The sequence below is a fragment of the Typopeltis vanoorti genome, chromosome 10 (genome assembly GCF_054136105.1).
Source record: "Typopeltis vanoorti isolate ZY-2024b chromosome 10, IOZ_Tvanoo_1.0, whole genome shotgun sequence".
Lineage (NCBI taxonomy): Eukaryota > Metazoa > Arthropoda > Arachnida > Uropygi > Thelyphonidae > Typopeltis > Typopeltis vanoorti.
The window spans coordinates 136,632,892-136,658,094 of record NC_143558.1 but is presented as its reverse complement, the minus strand read 5'-3'; the positions used below and the strand labels follow the sequence as shown (position 1 = coordinate 136,658,094).

The 25,203-nt window shown below is 35.6% G+C and overlaps 1 protein-coding gene across 2 annotated transcripts in view; it reads right to left on the bottom strand.

Annotated features, from left to right (window-relative positions):
- Positions 1–25,203, bottom strand: part of LOC150102826 (xylulose kinase) — a 268,998-nt gene that overhangs the window by 158,858 nt on the left and 84,937 nt on the right. For both annotated transcript variants that reach the window (XM_090398826.1, XM_090398827.1), the window contains exons 7-8: positions 22,537–22,596; positions 7,284–7,365 (exon numbers count right to left, since the gene is read on the bottom strand). In XM_090398826.1, the coding sequence (XP_090254952.1) occupies positions 7,284–7,365; positions 22,537–22,596 (142 nt within the window). The remainder of the gene's footprint in view (positions 1–7,283; positions 7,366–22,536; positions 22,597–25,203) is intronic.

Here is a 25,203-nt window from a genome sequence, read left to right as displayed (position 1 = left end):
GCTTGGTGGTGGAATGAGCCTGTCATTGAGTGGAGCCACCGCTGAGTTAGATGGTCCTTCGGTCAATCGTAGGGAGTGGTCTGGGGGACCACCTAATTTTTAGAGAGGTCTTTACTTAAACAGCACCTCAATAAAGATAGAAACCGGCCTGGGTAGTGACCCTTCCCTTAATGCATAGCATTATACATGTCCTCAAGGAGATGTGCTTTGCATTAAGGGAAGGGTCAGTACCCAGACCAGTTTCTATCTTTATTGAGGTGCTGTTTAAGTAAAGACCTCTCTAATCACCCACGAGTTGCCCCAGTCCTGAAAGTACTTCATGCACAACCGTTGTTTGCTTACACTTGGATAAAGGATAAAACCAAATATGTAATTAGTAGCATAGACAAGTGAAAAAAATTCCATATAGCTAATCTCAGGTAGTATGGTCACTTAAACAGAATGGGAGAGGAAATATTAGCAAAACAAGCATTTTCTGCTAGGTTGGCAGGAAAAAGACCTAGAGGAATATCAAAATATAGGTGGACTGATACAGTAAAAAGTATCTTAGAATACAGAAATATAAGATCTGATAATGTTGAGGTCTTGACAGGTAACAGATTAATTTGGAGGAAAACTGTAGATAGGAAGCTAGTAATGATGTAAGTTTTTCATGTAGTATTATATCCTGTACACCCCATTGAGGGTACTTGGAACGTCAGTAATTAAAAACAAAAATCCTTGTATTTATTTGTAAGGGAGTTCTTGACAATATTTCCTTCTCTTTTAAACACATCTCCACTCTTAATTTTGATTGGTTTCTTCACATTCACTAACTGTTCTTATCATCTCTCAAATATGGCATGCTTTGTATTTTCCATCATGATGCATCTTTATTGGTGGCACAACAGAAAGGAATTTCTCATTCACTTCATGCCTATGTAATAAAACTGCAGAAAAATATATGAGTGGTTCAGTTCTAATGATGTATGTGCACTTGGCTGCTAAATGAAATATTTCTCATCATTGACTTTTACCTTTAAGAATGGTCAGACTTTTAATGAACTTGCTAGTTTTCTGCCAATAATGAAAGCACATGTTGCTAATTCTGAGAAGACAGCTTAAAAGTATAGCAACATAATGATATTTATTTCTTATACATATGATAATTCAACTAAAAATAAAATTTCTCCATAGACAAATTATGTATTCAGATGTCTTTGAATAGTGAATTCAATTTTATACAGTGCAGCAGAGTTAACAATAATATTAAACTTGTGATCTCTGTAGCTTCACTGTTATTATAAGTAATTTGTTTTCTACTTTTTGCAATCATAATGAACAATATAGTTTATAAATAAGGTTTATCTTCCCTACTGGCAACAGAACAAGAAACATCTGATACTAGGTTGAGCTATTAGTAAATGTCTCATCATCTGAGTGTATCATTAGTCTTCCTGGCAAATACTTGGAATAAATGGATTTATTGAGCAACTGCTAATAATACAATAAATCCTAAATTAGCCTAATATGAGAATACTATTCACGTATATAGGGTGGAGAGGTAATTGATTAGCTGAATAATATCTCTAAAAATGAACTTGCTGATGTTCTTAAGGTGGTTTTTTTTCTCTATTTTTGATTCTCCAAAACTGAAGATTGTAAGTCTCCTGCCAAGCCATGATGGAGGCAAACTGAGGAGGAGAAGGGTGCTGATAGTTAATCAATCAATACGTAAGTTGTGCAGAAGGAATGATATAGGATTTGTGGATCTGTGTTTGATGAAAAGAAGGATTTGCATAATACTGATGGATGCTACAGTTTCTATATACTAATGCCAGAAGTATCAGGAACAAGAGAGAGGAGTTGGAAAGTTTTTTTCACTTGGTTATACTATAAATTAAAGATGCCATGAAATTATATTCTTGGCATATATATATATATATATATATTAATCCTTTCTCCAAATGTAAGCAAAAAAAATAAAAAATTGTGCATGAAGTAACATCACGACTGAGATACTTGTATATAGAGGATAATGACTTCACGTTAATTGCCTTAGCATCCCATAATGCAATGCACAAGTTACTTCACATGCAAATTTTTATTTGCTTACACCTGGATAAAGGCTTAAACCAAGAATATAATTTCTCAGCATCTTTAATTTAAAGAGGGAGGAGTTTTCAGCACTGGTTAGTGCAACCTTACCAAAAGTTATAAGCATTAATGAAACTTTACTAACTGCAGATGATATAGTTACAGGGATTGAACATGAAGGGTTTAGTATTTTCAGGGAAGATAGATTGGAGGGAAGAGTACTGCTGATGATAGCAGTTGAATTGAAGCCAAAAAATAGGAGATAGACAGGAGAGACAAAATATACAGCTGGTTGTTGCTATAGGTCAGGGAGTTCCATGGATGATCTGGAAGACATGCATGGGCAAATTAATAAAATTAGTACAGGTTGGGTGATTATTTTGGGGGACTTCAACTATGGAGATAGAGACTAAAAGGAAAAAAAATCACCTACAGGAAGGAAATGGAATTTATACACCTAGTGAGAGATAATTACTTGAGGCATTATGTGATGAAGAGGACTAGGAGAGTGAGAGTATTGGACCTGGTCATAGGATCAGAAAAGTTATCCATAACCAAGGTGGACACACTGCCTCCAATTGACAAAAATGACCATGCAGTCTTGACTTGGAAGATTGTAAAACAGGAGGAATATTCTATCAAGAAAGGGGGGGTATATGTGGAACTATAAGGCAGGTGTTTATGACAAGCTTAGGAGGAAGCTTAAATCTGTGCCATTGCATATACACAGTAAGGATGTTAGTAGTGGATAGGAGATTAGTTAAGGGGTCATCTAGAGGAAGCAGTATTAAATTGTATATCTAAGAGTTAATCAGGTAGGAGTTAGATGGATGAGTAATATCATTAAACATGAGATACAGAAGAAGAAAATGCAGTGGAGGGTATATAAGGAAAAAGGTGACCAGCAAACTCTGAACTGTAAAAGGAAGGCAAAATCAAATTATGAGAAGAATCTAGCTGAGTGGGTCAAAGGAAATCCCAAAGAGTTCTTTCATTACATGGCAAGTAAGAGGAAGAATGACTACAAAAGATTAACCTTAATGAGCGATGATGGTCACGCAGTGACAGAAGCAGATAAAATAGTTGAGTTACTGACTATGAAATTATTTAAGGAATTTACAATGTATACTGGAATATTAATTAAAAGAAACTTTAATAAATACCTCCTATATTTCAGCGACGTCACATTGCCATCTTCATGGGAACATACAACTATGACACGTGCATGCAGGCACATGTGTGAACCACGACCTTCGGACAATTCTCCATTACATCTTGTGCACATCGGCAGCAAAAAAATTTGAAATGATACGAAGTCGGCACATCAAAAAATTTGAAAACTTGAAAAAGGACTATCTCCGAACCTCAACAACCACTCAACACCGTAATCAACCTTTCTTCAGTTACTTTGAATCCTGAGGCACTCAACGCACTGGCATGTGGCCACAATTTCGCCATATCTCCTAAAAAAATACCTGCCGAAGAAATAATAATTCAGATAGAACGTGGTAACTGCAACCTTCCAAACCTGCCAACAATTTAGACTGGATGTAGCCGGTGTTCTCACCAAAGCAAGACCACTGAAAACCAACCTATTCAAAGGTGAATATAAAGCTCTAAAGAAATGAAGAAAAACAAAGAAATAGTAATCACCAAAGCGGATAAGGGAAATGCCACTGTGGTTCTCAACCAAACCGACTACACAGGTAAGCTTAATGCTTTATTGTTAGATCGGGCTACCTATCTCCCTATTGAGTATAATCCCACCAACTCCCAAATTAGAACACTCCAAAAGCTCCTTAAGAAGGTCATTTCTTGGCCTGTGGAAGTTACCAACAAACTAAAACCTTTTAACTCTAGACCCCCCCCTCCCCCCGAATATATGGACTTCCAAAAATACATAAACAAAATGTGCCATTACGTCCCATAGTGGATGGCATTGATTCCCCAACATACAAATTAGCTAAACATTTAGCCAAAGCACTCACACTCTATACTGGCAATACACCATCACACATAAAAAACTCAGCCCACTTCAAAGCCAGTATAGAAAACCTCTCACTCCAACATACTGACATAATGGTCAGTTTTGACATCTCCTCCCTATTCACAAATGTCCCACTCAAGGAAACCTTAGAACTCATCCAAACCAAATTTCTTCCCGATATCTCAGCCCTACTTCAGTTCACAATGAACTCAGGCTATTTTGTTTGGCAAGGAAACTTCTACAAACAGATAGAGGGGACAGCCATGGGTTCATCACTCTCCCCACCCCTGGCCAACTTCTTTATGGAGACTTTTGAAGAGAAAGCCTTAAATGCAGCCCCACAAAAACCCACTGTATGTGTTTGCTATTTGGCCACATGGCTTAGATACACTCCACTCCTTCTTAACACACTTAAACAACCAACACCCCAAGAATCCAGTTCACCTTGGAAAAAGAGGAAAACAACAGTCTCCCTTTCCTAGACACTAATTACTCGCCAGCCTGACGGATCCTTGGTTTTCTCTATTTACAGAAAACCCACCCATACAGGCAGATACATTCACCAGCAATCCCTCCCCCCTCACAACAATATGGGGTTATAAAAACACTATATAACAGGGCAAAGTTCCTTGCAGCTGTAAACATCAGGATTTCGGAACACAAAGACAACATCCAGTTTCACCAGTACAGCCACTCAGGGCGTGCAGACCATGTTCTGGATACCAGCCACAGAATACGTTGGAAGAAAGCCACGTTAATACATCGCAGCAAATTTAAATATGAAAGATTATTCATGGAATCAGCCTCAGCTCTAAAAAACTTTCCAAACCTCAACAAATTTGGGTGCATGAGACTGCCCCAAATTTGGGAAACTTGCATCTTGAGAACTTCAGCCCAACAGCCAAGACAACCCAACATAGCCCGCTAGAGGGCACCTTTAGGACTCTAGGAACAACAATAGTTTTCTCTCTTCTGCTTCATTTGCTTTTTTGTAGTGCCTGCATGCACGTGTCATAGTTGTATGTTCCCATGAAGATGGCAATGTGACATTGCCGAAATATAGGAGGTATTTATTCAAGTTTCTTTTAATTAATATTTCAGTATATGTTGTAATTCCTTAAATAATTTAATAGTCATGTGTTACCAACGTATAAGCCTATCTACATGAGTTACTGAGTGACCAATTTGCAAGAGTATACCATCCAAATGAGGTTACTGCTTATCATATATGCTATATTTATACACTGTAATTAACAGCAGTGGGATTAGATGGGATATCAGCTTGGGTTTTGCAAGAGTGTGCACGGGGACAGGCAATGCCCCTGACTAAGATCTTTAATTTAAGTCTCAGCTCTAGTAGAGTTCTAAGGAAGTGGAAAAATAGCAAAATAATTCCCTTGTATAAGGGAAGTTCTAAGACTAATCAGTATCTCAACCATGGTGGTAAAAGTACTAGAAAAAATGATCAAAAAGAGAATGCAAGAATGGGTGGATAAAGATATACTCTATAAGAGGCAACATGGCTTTGTGAAAGGTAGGTCATGTCTTAGTATTTTTATTTTTATGATAGAGTAACAGCAGAGCTAGATAAAGGAAATGGCTACACGATGATTCTGCTGGATTTCGCAAAGGCATTTGACAGAATACCATGTGGAACTCTGTTACGCAAATTAGAACAAATGGGAATGGATATGACACTACTTATGTGAATAAGAGGGTGGCTGCTGGACAGATATCAAAAAGTGGTATATGGAGGGGCAGAATCAAGGCAAAAACATGCGACTAGTAAATATCATTTATAACATAAATGTTTCCTTATGCAGTTAAGACTGCAGTGTTACTATTCTTAATATTAAAGTAGGTAAGTGTATAATATTTACATTCTTGTTAAATTGCATATATATGCATTAAGCCTATATAAGTGTGTTGGGAAATAAATTTAGTTAAAATAAAATATTTACCCAAATCTAGGTAAATATTTGGCAGATGTTTAACTTCAACTGATTCAAGCAGCTGTTCATTCTATGGGGGGGGGGTCCGGAAAGTAAGTTCTGTTAAACACATAGAACAAAAATTACATTAAAGCACATGATATAACCACAAGAAAGAACATACGAGGATATAAGAATATAGGTTGCTACCATAACTCTGCTACTAGTATGTTCTTTTTTTGTGGTTAAATCAGTTGCTTTAATATCATTTTTGTTCTAGGTGTTTATCAGAACTTTCCAGGTCCCCCTCTTATATATATCTTATTCCAAGAGTAAAAAAAAATTACTACTCTTCAAAAACTAATTTAAAATTAGCTATATATACTCTAAACTATTTCTATTTTGTGGTCTTCCTGGATCCAACTGTAAAATCCCTTCCATCTCCGAAAGGAAGGGATGAATTATATTATTTCCTATAACTTCCATTCTGCTGCAAACTTAGTGCTTGCAAGTGAGTGAAAGAAATTTAACCATTACAGCAAAGGTGGCAAGTGTTCTGTTAATGGAGAGCAACAGTCAAGGTTGATGGGAATGGAAAACAGATTTTCTGATTTGATGGAAGCTATCAGAAATAGCTATTAATGACACGTAGGATTTAATAGGCAACATAGCAAATAGCTCTATGTACATGAGCAAAGAAGAGTCAGAATTTAAGACACATACTATGCCTGCAACCTGCATGTGTTTACTGGTCAGTTTGCTTTTGAAGAAAGATTAAACCTTGCAACTTCAGGTGTAAACCTAGAAAACATTCTCCACACACTGTGAAAAGACCTTGAACCTAAATATTTTCCACTAAAGGGCAAGAAATATGGAAGATCCTGACTTATACAAACTGTTCTAAAAACAGCAATGCTATTTTGGTGTGGTGAATTGAAATTACATCAATTCCAATTTTTCCTTAGTCACTAATAATTCCTCTGACTCTACATACAATATTTCATCTTCAGTTTGGATATGTTTTCTTCAATTTGATACTCACAGCAGAAATCTTCATATGGCTTAACTTTGCAATATTTTATTATAAAGTTTGCGAAAGACGAAAAGTTGGGCAATTATATATAAACAAATTTTTTCTAAAATGGTATAACTGTATCTATTGGCTGAATGTAATATTAACAAAAATCAGTGTGTTTATGTAAGAAAAATTGATTTCAGCATAAGATACTATAACAGATGAACAAACTGAAATTTTGTCAAGGAAAAAATTTTTAGTAAGGTATATTTACCTGGATTATCTCCAGTAAATGCCACTACTTTACAGTCAATGGAGAAACCATAGCGATTCACGAAATAAGGTGATATTGAGTCCTGTAAAATAGTTCCAATATTGATAAGTTTCATATATTAAGAATTTGAAATACGAGTATTATTTTAAGTCACTTAAGGATAAAGCAAGATAACAGGAAGGAGTCCTCTTCAACACATTCTTTAGAGCAGGGTTTCTCAAACTTTTTCTACAATGGAACACTTCACAAATCCTGAAATTTTCACGGAACACCTTGGTTATTTTGTAATGTATTAATTAATAATTACTAATTAATTAATAATTAATTAAACATCAATTAAACATAAACATCATTAAATTAATTTGTGCTGATTTTCATTGACATATCCCATTCTGATTATCAAAAATTTATAATATTATTATAAGTACTTATGAGTGAATGCAGACCTTTTCTCCTGTGTGCTGGTAGTTTTCCCCTCCTTTTGTAAACCCTGGAGATCTTTGTAGGCTTGAGGTGGATGACTCACTATCTGTTCCCTCACAAACACCTTTAATAAGAGATTTCTTAATACCAAAATTAAACAAAGTGCCTTGTCTCTTATTCATATTAGAATTTAAATCTGTATTCCTATTACTTTTAAAAAAATCATGGCACTCCGGTTTCAGAACAAGCACTTACATGCTGTAATACAAACTTGCGAAGAAAGTATTCAGTATTAATAGATTTGAGAACCGGATACAGACTACCTTGATCTTCAATTTCAGTGTAAAAATTTTCTTTATACTTCCTTGCTGATTGGTCACTGACATTTGCAACACAGATGTTATTTTGTTCAATTTTGGGAGCCCGCCGCCCATTGTTGTAATTGGCTTGCAGGCAATTTTTATGATCAGTCATAAATGGCGGTATTCTCTTTCCCAATTGTTGAAAGATTTCAATGTGTGAAAATTAACGATAAATCATGAATATTTCCATGTTTAAAAATATGCCGCTTGGTCACTGACATTTGCTACACAGATGTCATTTCCTTCAGTTTAGAGAACAGAGGATATGCCACCCATTGTTATAATCTGCTTGCAGGCAATTTTTATTACCAGTCATAAACAGCGGTATTCCCTTTCCCAAATGTTGAAAGGTTTTGATGTGTGAAAATTAACGATACACAGATGTTATTAGGCGTTCTGGGTCTGAGCTTTTCGACATATTCACGAATATTATTCTCCTCAGAATATTTCTACTATAAAATATTTATTCATGAAAAATGCTTAGAAAACTAAAATGACAAATTCCAGAACTTCTTGCGGAACACCTATTCACCTTCCGCGGAACACAGTTTGAGAAACCCTGCTTTAGAGGCTGTGTAATGACTTCTGACCCAGTGTCCAATCTCTGTCTTCCTGTGACACAGTCTTTTAATAGATACCCACTTGGATAATGAATAAATGAATGAGGATGGATAACCAAGCCAGTTTTAGGTCATTGCCTAGTTAAATAGGTCCCTGCTGGAAACCAGGGACGTGTTTAACTAGGATAGGCTTTCTAGAACAGGGTGAACAGTAAAAATTCAGCTAGTGCAATAAATGCAACCTTAGCAGATCTGAGGATTCATACCATAATGAAACTCATAAAAGAATTATAGAAATATCATGTCAATATAACTGGTGTTACTGAAACTAAGAAGACTAAATTAGGTGAGATACTACTAAATAACAACTATTATATTCTGGCAAAAATTATCAGAGAAGGGATGAAGTAACTATAATAGCCAACACTACACAGGGAACTACTTGCCATTCAAGAAGTTTATCTTAAAGTTTCAAGTGTATCTGCTCTTCAGCAGGGTTCGAATACCATCTTGGACATGGATGCCTGTGATTGTCTTTAGGCGGAAGATGAATTTTGTCACCCAGTATAAGACCACCATCCACTTACTGGAGGCTTGAAAAGAGTTCTATGTTTGGTCTCTAGAACAGAGTTTCCAGACTATGCAAAACATAATATATATATATAATCAATGATATGAATGTACTACGGTTTAAAAATAAACCTTTTGTGAGAAGAAGCCCCATAAAAAAAAAATGGAATGATGTGGGCAATTTTTAAAACAGGAAATGAGAAGACTTAGGTACAGATAAAGTCCCACAGAAAGAGGGAGTATATTTTAAGTCACTGGAGATGACAGTCAATATAAAGAAAATGATGGTTATTGTTGAAGATACAGCAAAGTAGGAAATTAATACCTGGCATATAGAAATATTTGGGAAAATATAGAGAAAGGACAATAATAATGCTAAATGACTGTTCAGCTGAACTGGCTAGTCCTTTGATCAAGCTATAAAATTTGAGCCTCAGAACAGGGAAGATTCTGCAGGAATTGAAAGAATGTATGGTAATCCCACTGCACAATGGTGGTGCAAAGGTTGCTGTATCTAACTACTGACCAATTCGTATCTCAGGAGTGGTGAAGATTTTGGAAAAATTGGTTAAGGCTCTCGTTCATAAAAGGATTGACAGAGAATCCCTACTTTGCAATGAACAGTATGGGTTTACAAAGGGAAGGTCATGTTTTAGCAACTTGCTCACATTCTATAATAATACCACTGAGTTAGACAAAGGGAATGGATACATCATGATTTTGCTAAGGCTTTTGGCAAAATACAGTATGGAAGACTGTTGCATAACTGGAGAATATGGGATCGGATTATAAAATATTAGTATGGATTAAGAGGATAGCTGATGGACAGATATCAAAAAAGTGGTTATGGGAGATATGAGTCAGCAAGATTTAAGGTAACCAGTGGTGTACTTTGTAGTACACCACTGGATCAGTCCTCCTTTATTCAATTTGGATTGGCCCACTTTATTCAATTTGTACATTAATGACATTGGGAAGAATTTGACAGGAATGGAAAAAATCAAATGGACAGATAAAATAACTAATGAAGAGGTCTTAAAAAGAATAGTAGAAGAAGAAGAAAGAAGTCTGTTAAATAGGATAAAAAGAAGAAAGGGAAACTAGATTGGACATATTCTGAGAGGAAATGGAATCATCAGAGATGCCATCAAAGAAAAAATAGATGGAAAAAGACCCAGAGGAAGAGTAAGAAAAACAATGCTAGATGACATGCTGAATGGAGACAGGTACATAACCTTGAAAGAGAAGGCTCAGAACAGAAGAGAGTGGAAGGAAAGTTTTTGCTACTAACAGAAGAACCTGCTCGATTGCAGAATACTTAAGAAGAAGAGAAGGGCCTTAATAAGACTTCACTTGGACTATTGTGTGCAGGTCTGGTCTCTGTTGTGATTCTGATGCAGTGAAAAGAGTGCAAAGGAGTGCTAAAAATCATAATCAGCATTCCCCAATTCTGATATCAAGACAGACTGAAAATTTGTAGACTGCAGACACTAGCAAACAGGAGAAAGGGTCATACAGGTTTTCAGCTGATGGAATTTTTCATTTTATGGAGGGTGGGGAAAGGACAAGAAGGTGATAGTCATATTGTATCACTTGTTGAAGTCTGAAATAGGATGTGTTATCATTGTAGTTTTAAGAAGGATTAAAAGGTAAATATATCGAAAAGAATATTTTAGAACTTCATGAAAGAAAATTCAGCAGTTTTTAGAAGTGAACGACAGACTCAAATATACAAATATTATTGAAGAAAAGAGTTTGACTCTTATTTTCAAACTATGAAGACTCAGCAGCAAAATCTGGATAAAGCAGATTATGCCAGATTATGTGATGGCCTTATATGCAAAGAAAGAAAAATTAGAACTTCAGGTGAACTGAAGAAGTTAAAAAAAGGAAAATCATATCAAAATTTTCTGCCAGATATGTCAACAGATGCCCTGAGAGGAAAATGTAGGACAGCTAAGCTGCATTTAATAAAAGTAGTTAAACAAAAGTCATGCGGGAAAGAATATAGAAAATAAGTTAGTTATAGTTACTGGGAAAATTCCCATGCTACTTCTCTTAAACACTATTATTACAATTGATGTTGTGATGTTTTTTTGTGTTCAGATAATCTGGAACTTCATGGCTTGCAATATTCCCATTCCGGATTATCTGAACACAAAAAAACATCGCAACATCAAAAAGAAAAATAAAACACAGAGTACAGGGAAGACAGAAATTGCAGCTCACGCCCTTGAACTGAAACATATCCCCCAAATCGACAAGGCCATAATCATAGACAAACAAGACAATGAAACAATGATGAGAATATCCGAAACTATTGCCATAAAATGCAATGAAAATTCAATCAACATCCACCGCCCCTACCTAATTTCCAAATGTTGGACGATCCTGAACTTACAAATTAAGCCATGCCTCCGGCCATTTAGCGACAACAAATGCATTTATTTGGCAGATTCAACTTCTAGTCTTGACATAGCCCTACGCTCATTCCGAAAATGTTCCGATGATGGTCAGTCGACCGAAACGGTCCACACCCCGTTAATGCTATCCCCTGCTCCAGTTTCCCCATAAGTAAACCCTTCTCTCCCCCCCCCCAATATGCACCCCTAAACACAATAGTATATATATATATATGAAAAAAATATAGATTTAATGACTATAAAACCGAGATAACATATAAAGATTTTAATGATAAATACTACTAGTTTCGGCATATGGCAGCCTTCTTCAGGTATTTATAAAGGAATACTAATAAACATTGAATTATCTAAACAAACTGGAAATTACAGGTACAAATTGCCTCACATACTCACGTGAACGCTAATATTGAATAACTGCAGCATGGCTATCTGGGATGTTATAACTTAAATTGTTGTTTAAGTGGACCGGGTTCAGCAGGATTTCCCTTGATTCTACAATTTTTCTCTCAAACTCATCATCACAGTGAAAGATATTTTCTGATCTATTCCAGCAAACGGAGTGGCTTTGTTGAAAAAAGAACATGACTGGATAACGCAGTTGCATGAGATCTTTTATAAGAGATGTCTCTCTTATGCTCTTCTATCCGTTGTTCAATAGATTTGTTTGTTTGTCCAAAGTATGGGATATTGCAATTGCACCACAATTAATATACTCCAGGGTACTTAAGGTTGTGATGAGTAGGTTTTGGATGGCTGATTAGAGAACGGATTTTAGGAAGTGTGGTGAAGAAGGTCCTGATATTATATTTTTTAAGGACTTTAGCTATATTTTTTTGGAGACTGTGCTAATGTATGGAATGGAGATGCTACCTTTAAAATTAATAGTCTCTGTTGTGCACTGCCTAGGAGGATCCAGAAGAAATTTCTTAATTGTTTTTTCAGAGTATCCATTTTGTTTAAAAATAAGAGTGAGGTGATTCATTTCTTTTTGTAGTTCATCTTGATCATTTAAGAGAGAACGTGCTCTGTGTCCTAAGGTAGATATAGTTCCAACTGTTAATGATTTTATCATTAACAGTGAAGCACAAGCCACATGAATACAAAACAAGAATAAATATACTCTTATCAAGAAATTTAATAATCTAATAAGGACACAAAACAGATCTGGTCATAGTGAAGTCCGTATTAATCCTGAAAAGGTAGTAGTGAACAAATCTTCTCATATGTTAACGGATGCAGAAATGGATATTCTTAGCAAAGGTCTCAATTTTATTCCCTCACCAAAATTTATCCCTAAAGAATCCCTCCTTACAAAAATAGAAAAAGCAAGTTCACTCATTCCTAATCATTTGGCGAAACTTCTTCGTATTGAATCGATTTTCATTATAAATAATGCCAAACCTCCAACAGATAATATTTCAGTGGCTGAAAGAAGAGCCCTAAAAAATCTAAAACAGAACAGTAACATTATTATTTTACCTGCAGATAAAGGCAACTCCACGGTCATCCTCAACTCCGAAGATTACCACAACAAAATGTTTCAATTACTTGGAGATAGTTCAATATATTCAATTCTTCAGGAAGATCCTACAAGAGAATTACAAAACCGTACAAACAACTTGTTAAAGACTGCGAGTGAACTTCCTCATAATGTTCACCTCTCATTACGCTCTCTACATCCTCTTATCCCACGCATCTATGGAGTTCCCAAAATTCATAAAGAAAACACCAAAACACCCCTCTTCGCCCAATTGTGAAGGAATTGATTCACCTACATATAAACTTTCAAAATATTTAGCAAAGTACCTAAAGTGTTTCTCCAATAAATCTTCATCTTTCATCAAAAACACCACAGATTTTGTTTCTCATATTAAAGATATTCCCATCGATGAAAATGACATTCTAGCTAGTTTTGACATTATATCTTTATTTACTAACGTTCCTACGGACGAGGTACTTACATTACTACAGGACAAATTATCCAAAAAAATGTTCACTTTATTAAAGCATTGCATTCATTCTGGTTACTTCAGATATCAGGACTCCATTTACCAACAAAAACAAGGCCTGGCAATGGGCAATCCTTTGTCCCCGGTGCTAGCTAACATCTTCCTTGAAGATTTTGAAAAGAAAGCCATATCTTCCTTCTCATTTAAACCAAAAGTTTAGAAAAGATATGTTGATGATATATTCATTATTTGGAATCACGGGCACACATCTCTCACAGATTTTCTTCGTCATCTAAACATCCAACATCCTAATATAAAATTTACTGCTGATCTAGAAAATAATAACTCCTTACCTTTCTTGGATGTTATACTTACACGATGCTCTGAAAGATTAAAAATCTCTATGTACAGAAAACCTACGCATGCCAATAGATATCTGCATAATCTTTCTCATCATTTTCCACCACAAAAACTTGGAACTATATCTACCTTAGGACACAGAGCACGTTCTCTCTTAAATGATCAAGATGAACTACAAAAAGAAATGAATCACCTCACTCTTATTTTTAAACAAAATGGATACTCTGAAAAAACAATTAAGAAATTTCTTCTGGATCCTCCTAGGTGCACAACAGAGACTATTAATTTTAAAGGTAGCATCTCCATTCCATACATTAGCACAGTCTCCAAAAAAATAGCTAAAGTCCTTAAAAAATATAATATCAGGACCTTCTTCACCACACTTCCTAAAATCCGTTCTCTAATCAGCCATCCAAAACCTACTCATCACAACCTTAAGTACTCTGGAGTATATAAATTGTGATGCGATTGCAATATCCCATACTTTGGACAAACAAACAAATCTATTGAACAACGGATAGAAGAGCATAAGAGAGACATCTCTTATAAAAGATCTCATGCAACTGCATTATCCAGTCATGTTCTTTTTTCAAATAATCCTAATGATGACCAACAAAGCCACTCCGTTTGCTGGAATAGATCAGAAAATATCTTTCGCTGTGATGATGAGTTTGAGAGGAATACTGTAGAATCAAGGGAAATCCTGCTGAACCCGGTCCACTTAAACAACAATTTAAGTTATAACATCCCAGATAGCCATGCTGCAGTTATTCAATATTAGCGTTCACGTGAACCTGCACGCACAATTGCAATAAACAATGGCACGCCAGTTGGAACAACTTGAAAAAATACGTTTTTATGTATCGATTATGTGAGGCAATTTGTACCTGTAATTTCCAGTTTGTTTAGATAATTGAATGTTTATTAGTATTCCTTTATAAATACCTGAAGAAGGCTGCTATATGCCGAAACTAGTAGTATTTATCATTAAAATCTTTATATGTTATCTCAGTTTTATAGTCATTAAATCTATATTTTTTTCAAATATACAACAACCGAGTAAAAGCTGATCACCACATATATATATATATATATATATATATATACACACACACACGCACATTATTAACACAAAACCTGGGTTTCCAAATTTATTTTTCCTACATCAACCCCCCCCCCCCCATTATAAACAACCTTCAGCAGGATCATGAAATTGGAAGACATCCTAGTATTCAAACAAGGTATGTACAAAATTTTCCCACCTCTTTTATTCTGCTATAATTGCCTTCTATACCCACCCATAATGCCCTAATATATACCCCTTTTTTGAGTAATAATGGCCAATGTATTTAAAATAAGGGACACTCCTAAACAAAAACAGGCTATAATAGCCGTAATTATAATAATAGAAAATAAGTATCATGAAGGCAGCAAAATGTTCTAGAGGCTATTGAAAAAAAAAAAAAGAAGCAGTATATAGATGAAGGTAACATGAAAAACTAAAGATATTTCAGAGGTCTGAAGTAATTATTTTGAAAGACTATTAAATGAAAGGAGTGGTATAAAATATTCAAGAGGAATGTAAGATATGGTGGGCACAGATGAAAAAAATTTGGTGTTTTTGGCAAATTTCTATTTTATTCCATTTAAACTATCATTACACAAGACAGTCAGTCTGTTTAAAGCAATTTTAATTATGCATTTAAGGGCTGGGTTAGAAATAAAACATTTGATCAAGAACTACACCAAAGACGAGAGCTCTGGAAAAAAATTAGGAAAGTCAGCAGATGATATCATTGGCGGAACCATATGAAAAATAATGTTATAAAGGATTGATGTTGTCAGAATTCAAGAATATTTGACTAGAGCTAATTTAAGGTCGCATGAGTCACTTAAACAGAATGAGAGAGAAAGCCTTGCAAACAGTTGTTTAGTGTCAGGAAAAGACCCATATCTAGGTAGACTGATGCAGTTAAAAAATGTCTTGGAAGACAGAAATGTTAGATGTGACCATAATGGAGACCTGACAAACACCAGATTACCCAAAAATTGTAAACAGGAAGCTAGTAATAATCTGTGAAGTATTCCAGCTGTCAAAGGATGTCTTCCTAGAGGAAATGTCAACTAGATCTAAGCAGTAGATGACTTTTGCCAAGCAGAACACTACCACCACCTTGCATACTGGGGACCTTAAGTGGGTGATGATATGTTTGGTTCGAAAAGGAGAGCCTCCCCCCCAGACACAAGGATGGTACACAAGGTCATTTTTCTCAGAGACTAAATTTAATGTCTGCAACTCCAAATGACTCACTTTCTCCAATTCTAATTAATGAGACAGAAGAGAGAGAGAGGCTAAAGTATTTGCTGGAAGCAAACTACAATCTACTGTTCACTCACCCAACACTATACCTCTCCTTTGATAATCAGGCTACTGTTTCCACTCTCCAAGTCCAGATACTTCTTGTGACTGTTACACATTATCAATGTTAGAATGAGAATTCATTCTCCACACTGTTCAGAATTCCTGCCCAATATCCAAACCATGGTTTTCCAGAAAGCGTGCCAAGGTAATCCTCCAGGGGTGGGGCAAAAATGGTGTATTGTGAAATGGCTTGAGACAAAAAATTCCAGCTCCACTTGCAGCCTGCAACAACTGCAAAACAATCATTAACAAACCTAAGTCTGATTTTGAAAGAGCTAAATGTAGAAAAACTCACCTCATAGACAACTGGTATTTGTGCATTCTGGTCTCTTCAAGGGCCAATTGGGTACAATTTCTGCCCAACTGTGCTTCTGCCTCACTTTCTCTCACCCAAATGGAATTATTCAACATCACCTAAGGATAAAACTGATCTCCTGGCATCATTCTTCCCATCCAACTGCTGCACAGATGACCAAAGCAAATCATCTCCAACACTGAATTAAGCCTCTTTAAGAACCTGGACGCAATACCAAAAAGAAAGCTCCCAGTTCTGCCGCCATTCCACCTATCATATGCAACAAATTTGTTTCCTAACCAGTACATGTTCTTTATAATCTCTATGCTGTAGCAAGTAAATATTCAGCCAATTTCAAGAAAAGGAAATATGTCTGCCATCAAGTATCAACTTAATGCTCTCATCTCAGCACTATCTTCAGTGATAGCGAAGATTTTCAACACCTGGAGAACTGTCGACTAATAAATAATCACCAATATGGATGCTACCAGACAAGATCCACAGCAGATCTCTTCAACTTATATCAATCACTTTCTAGACATGTGCCTTAGAAAAGCATGTGCTATTGAACTCGACAGGATTTGTCCTTGAGGGGTTCTCAGTGAACTGCCTTCCAAACCTTTGTAAATGAATTCCCAATTTCTCTCAAGTAGTTTTTCTGCATGTAATAGTAGGTGTTCTTCTTTGGATTTTCCTACTAATGCAGGTGTTCCCCAAGGCTGTTATTTGACCCAATGTTTTGCTTTCAAAATTACCTCAAATCCTACCCATAGTTTTGCTGATGATTAATCATCTGAATACTGATTAGACATCAATGAATCTAATGAAAAGAATTAAGCCAAATTTATTAAGGAAGTTGTCTCATGAAAGCTTAATCAGCATGTGACAGAAGGAACTTGAGGTCAAAGAGTATTAGCCCTGATTATAGTGTTCGAGGGGATTTTGGTGAAAGACATGACTGTTCTGCCTCTAATTAATGACAGTGATCATGCTCATAACTATTTTAATGGTATTACATCATTAAACCAACTAAATTATAAAAAATGATGTTTATTAACTGGCTTATATTTTGCTAGATTTCAAACCACCATCTTTGGACCACATTACACATTTCAGTTAACAAGCAACAATGAGTAAGTAAAACTGTAACGGACAAAACATCTAGTCCTATTTTTGGTGAAGTATTACAGCTATGAAAAAAGAGAAAAGAAGTATTACAGCTATGTAGAAGTTGATCTTAAGAACAGTCTCCCAAATTTTTGGCAAATTAATGCAACCATACGTGTTTAGGTTAGGAGAATGCTTCATAGTCATGACTGACTCTAAAAATAATCTTTCGGATTTCTGTAATGACTTCTATAGAGCACATTTGTGTTCTTCCATCTAATCCTGTGTGAAGAGGTGTCTAAAGTGTGTCTGCTAGTCCAGACTTGTCATAATAATGGTAGTGAATGTATTTTTTATATTGTCCAAGGCAGATTGTTAACAGATCTTACTCTCTGTCCATAGTAGGCCAAGTCATAGTCACATGGAACTTTATACACTCCAGGATATGCTAGGGGGATAGAGTTTATCCTTAGGAGAGAGGATCAGAGTTGCTAATTTAACAAGTGGTGTGAAGGTTATATTTTATTAGTATTTTGGCTATCTTTTCATATGTACCTCGGACATAGGGAATAGTGGTTTTTTGTTTTTGTGTGTTTGAAGAAGGGCAAGTAAGAGAGCCACTAGTATTTTATCTATTTTGTAGGAGCTGCACCTATTGATCAGACAAGTATGGGAAAGATATTTAAGTGATGGAAAAAGCTGCATCACTAGAACAAATAACTTGGTGTGATGTTTTTAGAATACCATACTGTTGAGATGGCCGATGATGTGATTATTTATGTAGATATCTTCCTGTGTGTTTTGGCTTTCCATAAATGAAAAAAGATGGTTCACTATTTGAAAGTCAAGTGACTAATGTGTCAAGAAAAGGCAAACAGGTATTAGATTCTTTTTTTTAGTGTGAAGTAATTGTGGGTATTGGCTGTTTAGGTAAGTAACAAAAGAATCCAATGTGTCTTGTCTATGGGGCCAAATGGCAAACACAACAAAGTGTAAGCACACTAAGGGCTTGTAATGTAGCTGTGGTAAGTATTTTGTTTTTGAAGTGTTCTATGTAAAAGTTAGTTAAAGGGGGTGGGGGGGGGGGAGGATCCATAGCTGTACCATTAGTCTGTAGATTTTTTCCTTACCATATAAAGTAACCTGCATGCATAGTAAATTTGAATAATTCAGTATGGTTGCATTAATTTGCAAAAAATTTGAGAGACTGTTATCTTAAGATCAACTCCTACATAGCTGTAAATACTTCTTTTTTAAAACATTTGAGGGTGGCAAATAGGACTTTAGATCTTTTGTCTGCTACAATTTGAAATGTTTCGCTTACTCACTAATTGTGTGTTAACTGAAACATATAATGTGCTCTGAAGATGGCAGTTTGTTAATAAACAAACTGCCATCTTCAGAGCACATTTGGCAATCCAGTTTGTTAATAAACAAACTGGATTGCCAGTTTATTTATTAACAAAATGGCCATCCAGTTAATAAACATCTTTTTTTATAATTGAGTTGGTTTGGTGTTGTAATACTATTAAAATAATGTCCAACACCTAAACTTGTTTACTAGATTAGTGATTATGCTACAATGATCTGGAAAGTAGCGAAGCATATGGATATTCCTTTTAGAAAAGGTTACATGCTGAACTACAAAGCAGGAAATCATGTCAAACTGAAAAAAACATTCCAGGTTCAATTTCATGATATATATGGGATCGATAGTGACAGTGCATCAGAATTATTAAATAAATAAATATATATGCATATCAATGATGCCAGATGGCATCTATTTAAATCTCTATTAAGCATTACAATCTTAAGAAAAGGATTATGTGGAGGTATACCAAATGCAAGAGAGAAGTGTTACAATTGTATGGAAAGCTAAATGAAAGTATGAAGGAAACTGGCTCTGTAAGCTAAAGACAACCCAAAAAGAATTCTACCATTACATTGCAAATAAGAGAAAAACTCTTCTGAATGCAGATAACATTCTTTAACTAATAAGTGCCCGTTTTACTAAAAGGTATCAGATCTAGTGCATGCAATATAGAGTTCAATGCTATCTCTACAATGAATGAAGAAACTCAGGTTTATGAGGAGAAGCTGCTAAAGTAATTGCTATACAAATAAATAACGGAAAAACTCACGTAGAAATATTATTTAATAGTATAATTTTCGCCTGTGTGTCACAGGCATCTTCAGTACAATTAGGCACAAAAAATTAAACACTAACTGACAATTCCAAAAAGTGCCACCTAAGTAGCTGGTGTAAGATAACTAAAAAGGTCAATAACTTTCCTATAAAAAATAAAAAAAAAAAAAATAAATAAAAAAAAATTTAATACAATAAAAAGGAACAGCAATGGGTAATCCTCTCTCTCCTGCTATCTCTAATTTCTTTATGGAACATTTTGAACAACGTATCTTTGACAATATTTCTCCCAGACCTACTCATTGGTTCAGATATGTCGATGACATTTTTGCTGTATGGAATGGCTCTTCTGATGAACTTCAACAATTTCTCAATAAGTTAAACGCATTTCATCCTAGGATCAAGTTTACCCTAGAAGTAGAATCAAATAAGCAGTTAGCCTTTTTAGATCTTCTAATTCTTCGCCAACCAGATGGTAACCTACATTTCTCAGTTTATAGAAAGAAGACTCATACAGGCCACTATATCCATGCGGAATCTCATCACCATCCCAGTCAAAAGGCAGGAACTATTAAAACACTGGTTCATCGGGCCCACTCCTTTTGTTCTACAGACGATCTTTTACAGAAAGAAATACGATATATAACTTCTTCCTTTCTTTCTAATGGCTATAAGAATTGCTTCATTAAAAGAACTTTGAGTAGATTTAATATGTCTCCCTCTTCAAACACAGAGGAAATAACACGCATTACCATCCCTTATATACAAGGCATCAGTGAACGTATAGCAAAAATTTTAAAACCACTGAATATTTTTGTTGCCTTTCGACCGTTTAGAAAAATCTCTACCTTTCTCGCTTCTCCAAAGGACAAGCTTCCACACCTTAATCATCCAGGTGTCTACCAGATTCCGTGCTCTTGTGGATTATGTTATTTCGGACAAATGGGAAGATCTGCCTCCATTCGGCTAGAAGAACACCAATCTTATATTGAATACTTTAAACCTGAAAAGTCTGGACTTGCAGAACATGCCATCTTCACTAGACACAGAGTTCAGTGGAGAAAGACAAGAGTTCTTCACAAAAGTCAGTTTCTCATGGAACGCCTTTATAAAGAAGCATGTGAAACTGTACTTCATTCTCCTAACTTAAACAGATCCGACGGCTTACGTCTATCCCCTTTATGGGAGATAGTACTTTACAAATCAGCTAATCTTTCCTAACTTTTTATTGTATTAATTTTTTTTTTTTTTTATTTTTTTTAAGGAAAGTTATTGACCTTTTTAGTTATCTTACACCAGCTACTTAGGTGGCGCTTTTTGGAATTGTCAGTTAGTGTTTAATTTTTTGTGCCTAATTGTACTGAAGATGCCTGTGACACACAGGCGAAAATTATACTATTAAATAATATTTCTACGTGAGTTTTTCCGTTATTTATTTGTATAGTTATGTCTACTCACGGTTTACCTCTTTTAAAACTTAAAGTAATTGCATAAACTGAATAAGAATTCAGCATGGATGTTAAAAGAGGGTTCAGCTGAAATAGCTGTGCTTTTGACCTAGTTGTATAATTTGAGTCTCAGAATAGGGAAGATTCTACACCAGTGGAAAGAATGTATGGTAATCCTACTGCAAAAGGGCAGCGCAATGATTGATGTGTCTACTGACCTATCAATATCTCAGGAGTGGTGGTGATGATGATTTCAGAAAAGCTAGTAAGCGATTGCACAGAAATTTGTATGCAATGGATTGAGACAGAATCTACACTTTGCAATGAACACAATTGGTTTACTAAGGGAAGGCCGAAATTTTGAGATTCAGCATGGAAGGCTGTTGCATAAGCTGGAGGATAAACTACTAGTTGATAAGAGGATGGCTGAGTGACAAACAGATATCATAAAGTAGTGAATCCTGGGAATAAGATATGCTGTTATTTTATTCTTACATTAATGATATTGGGAAGGATGTAATAGGAGACTTAAGCTATTTGTTGATGATGCAAAGATAAGCAGAATAATCATAAATGTGACTGACATGAAGTACTTGCTGAATAACTTTAAGATGCAGGAATTGTGAGCATGTGGAAATGGCTGTCAGTTCAATGTTAGGCACTTTATTGTCATGAGATATGTAATGGTATATTATATTGGCTGGATTATGCTAAAAGAAACTAATGAGGTTGGGATCTTGTTATATTTGGAATTTTAGTGGATAGGGAGTGGAAGTTCAGGGGCCATCTGCAAATGCAATTCTGAGATAACTGCAATACAGGAATGAACACTGAAATGTACAGCTACAATCAGCTAATGCCTTTTATTCCCATATATAGGGAGTAGGCGAGGCTGTTTTGAAATTGAGAATGAATGAAATCAAGAAAGATGTGAGAGCTAGTTTTTCTCTCCTAGACTGTTGTGTGACTGGAATGGCGTTTGGAGATTGTAAATGATATGTAGCTTTCCTTGATAAGTCACTGACACCCTGGAGGTAATGTCTTGTAATAATAATAAGTTTAGTTTGAGATTAAGCTTGCCCTCCTCCATGCAAAATGATGCCTTTGCAAATATTTTATGATTTGTCTTCCTATAAATACATAATGGATTGCAGTTATTCTAATTTTAATAAACTAAAAAAAAATTACCAATATTTCAGTGGACATGACTGGAGATCCTAGCTTTTCATGTAAGTCAGGTGCACAGGCCTATTAATAAAACAATATATCAGTTATATGTAATGCACTTGAAGTAGTGCAGAATATAAAAACATTAAAAAAAAAAAATTGCCCACAATTAAAGGCATCCTTATTTCTGAAAACATGAATTCAACTAAATAACTAGGGTTGCAAAATAGTGTGTGTGGTGTGTGTGTGTCTGTGTGTGTGTGTAACATACATACATACACATACACATACACATACACAATTTATACATTTTATATAAATTTATATTTATACTATTTATATGTACGAGGGTGGTCTAAAAAGTTCTCAGCCTCGACCATAGATGGCAACACTATTGGCAAGATTTTTTTGTTCTAAGTTGGTACATCTGTTATAAGCATCCATGTGAAATTACAAGTCATTCTATCAAGTCGTTTGTTTTATACAGCTGTCTGAAGCAAAAGTGTTGTCTGTATTCCTTGAAATGGATAAAATTGAGTATCGTGTGGTTATAAAATTATTTGTAAAAGAAGGTTTAACATCAAAAGAAATTCATTCGAAGTTCATAAAAGTTTATGAGCACACTCTTCTCCTTCATTTTCGACAATTAAGAAATGGGCTGCTGAGTTTAAATGTGGCCGTACCAGCCTTGAAGATGATCCATGTGAAGGACGTCCAAAAAGTGTAACAACAACAGAAATCATTGATCAATGCATGATATGGTATTGGATGACCAGCAAGTCAAAGTGCATGAAATTGCTGAGACTATAGGCATTTAAAACAAACATGTAACATATATTTTGCATGAAGAATTGCAAATGAAAAAGCTTTGCACAAGATGGGTGCCATGCTTGCTCCCAGCAGATCAAAAACACACTCACATGAAAATCTCTGAACAGTGCTTGGAGCGTTTTAACAAGAATAAAACTGATTTTGTGCATCGCTTTATTACTATAGATGAGACTTGGATTCACCATTACACACCAGAATCCAAACAGCAGTCAAAACAGTGGATAGAAACTTGTTATTCAGTGCCAAAGAAGACATAGTCGGTTCCATCAGCATGGTAAGGTCATGGCATTAGTGTTTTGGGACGCTAAAGGCATTTTGTTTATTATCTTGAAAAGGGTAAAACAATAACCAGGGAATATTATTCCAATCTTTTAACCAGACTAGACAAAAAAATTCGTGAGAAAAGATTCGGTTTGTAGAAGAAAAAAATCATCTTTCATCAGGACAATGCACCTGCCCACAAAAGTGTTTTGGCAATGGGAAAATTAAGGTATCTGCACTATGAATTGTTGGAACATCCACCCTATTCCCCAGATTTGGCTCCCTCTGATTTCTATCTCTTCCCAAAAATAAAACTCTTCCTCGCTGGTCAGCGTTTTTCTTCAAATCAAGAGGTGATTGCAGCTGTAGAGGGGTATTCTGCAGATCTTACTGAGAACCACTACAGGGATTGGATAATGGAGGCAGAGCATTGCTAGAATAAATGTCTTAAAGGAGATTATGTTGGAAAATAAAAATAATTTTGAAATTATAAATTCATCATTTCATTGTTAGTTCATCGTATATATATATGTATATATATATATACACACTAAAGATGTATATACACTGGCCCTATCCTCCACGCATTCTCGACTTTGCTCTAACAGAGCAGGAAACAAACACATACCACATTTGTAGCTCACTTACTAACAAGCTAAAAATTTTCTGCACATTGTTGGAAGTAGAGGAAATAAGAGATCTGGGGGTGATAGTGGATAAGGATCTAAAATTTAGGGGACACATCACCAAAATTGTGAAGACAACACAAAGACTCTGGGAATGATGCAGAGGACACTGACGTGTAGAAGTAGGGAGATTCTTGTTCCATTGTATAGGGCTTTGATTAGGCCGCACATGAACTATTGTGCCAAGATTTGGTCACCTGGTTTTCAGAAGGATGAAGAGATGTTGGAAAGGGTCCAAAGGCGACTGACTAAGGTAGTTTCTGGCCTCTGGAATGTCGAGTATGAGGAAAGATTGAAAAGATGTAATTTGCAGAGTCCAGTGGAGAGAAGGAAGAGGGGAGATATGATAGAGACCTATAAGTTGGTAAGGGGTTGTTATAGGATCAATGGTGGAGAGGTTCTACAGAGAATAGTGGGAGATCAGGGGGAGAACCAGAGGTCTTCCCTGGAAACTGTATAAAGAGGGTGTGAGTAGGGGAGTGAGAGGCAGGTTTTTTTCGTGCAGAGTTGTGAGTGATTGGAATGCCTTGCCTGAGAGTGTGGTGTCTGCAAGGAGTTTGAATGTGTTTAAGACACGGTATGATGAGATGTGTGTGAGATAAAAGGACCTCCTAGATGAGTCTTTGACTCCATGAGGTCTTGTTTAATAATAATAATATCAATTCTTCCAGCTGGAGAAAATATTGCTACATGTGTAGATCAGTAAAAATAGTTTTTTTTTCCATTGTTAGTGGTGTTCTTACACTCTCTGGCTACATAGTATTATTGCTATCATCAATGTAGTCAAGAAGATGTAGTTGGAAATTCAATGAAATGATTAAATTATTTATTTGTTCCTCTGGTGCTGTTTATACCATGAACCACTGCAGTAGACCATATAAAATCTGAACCAGCCTAGAAACTGCTCTCA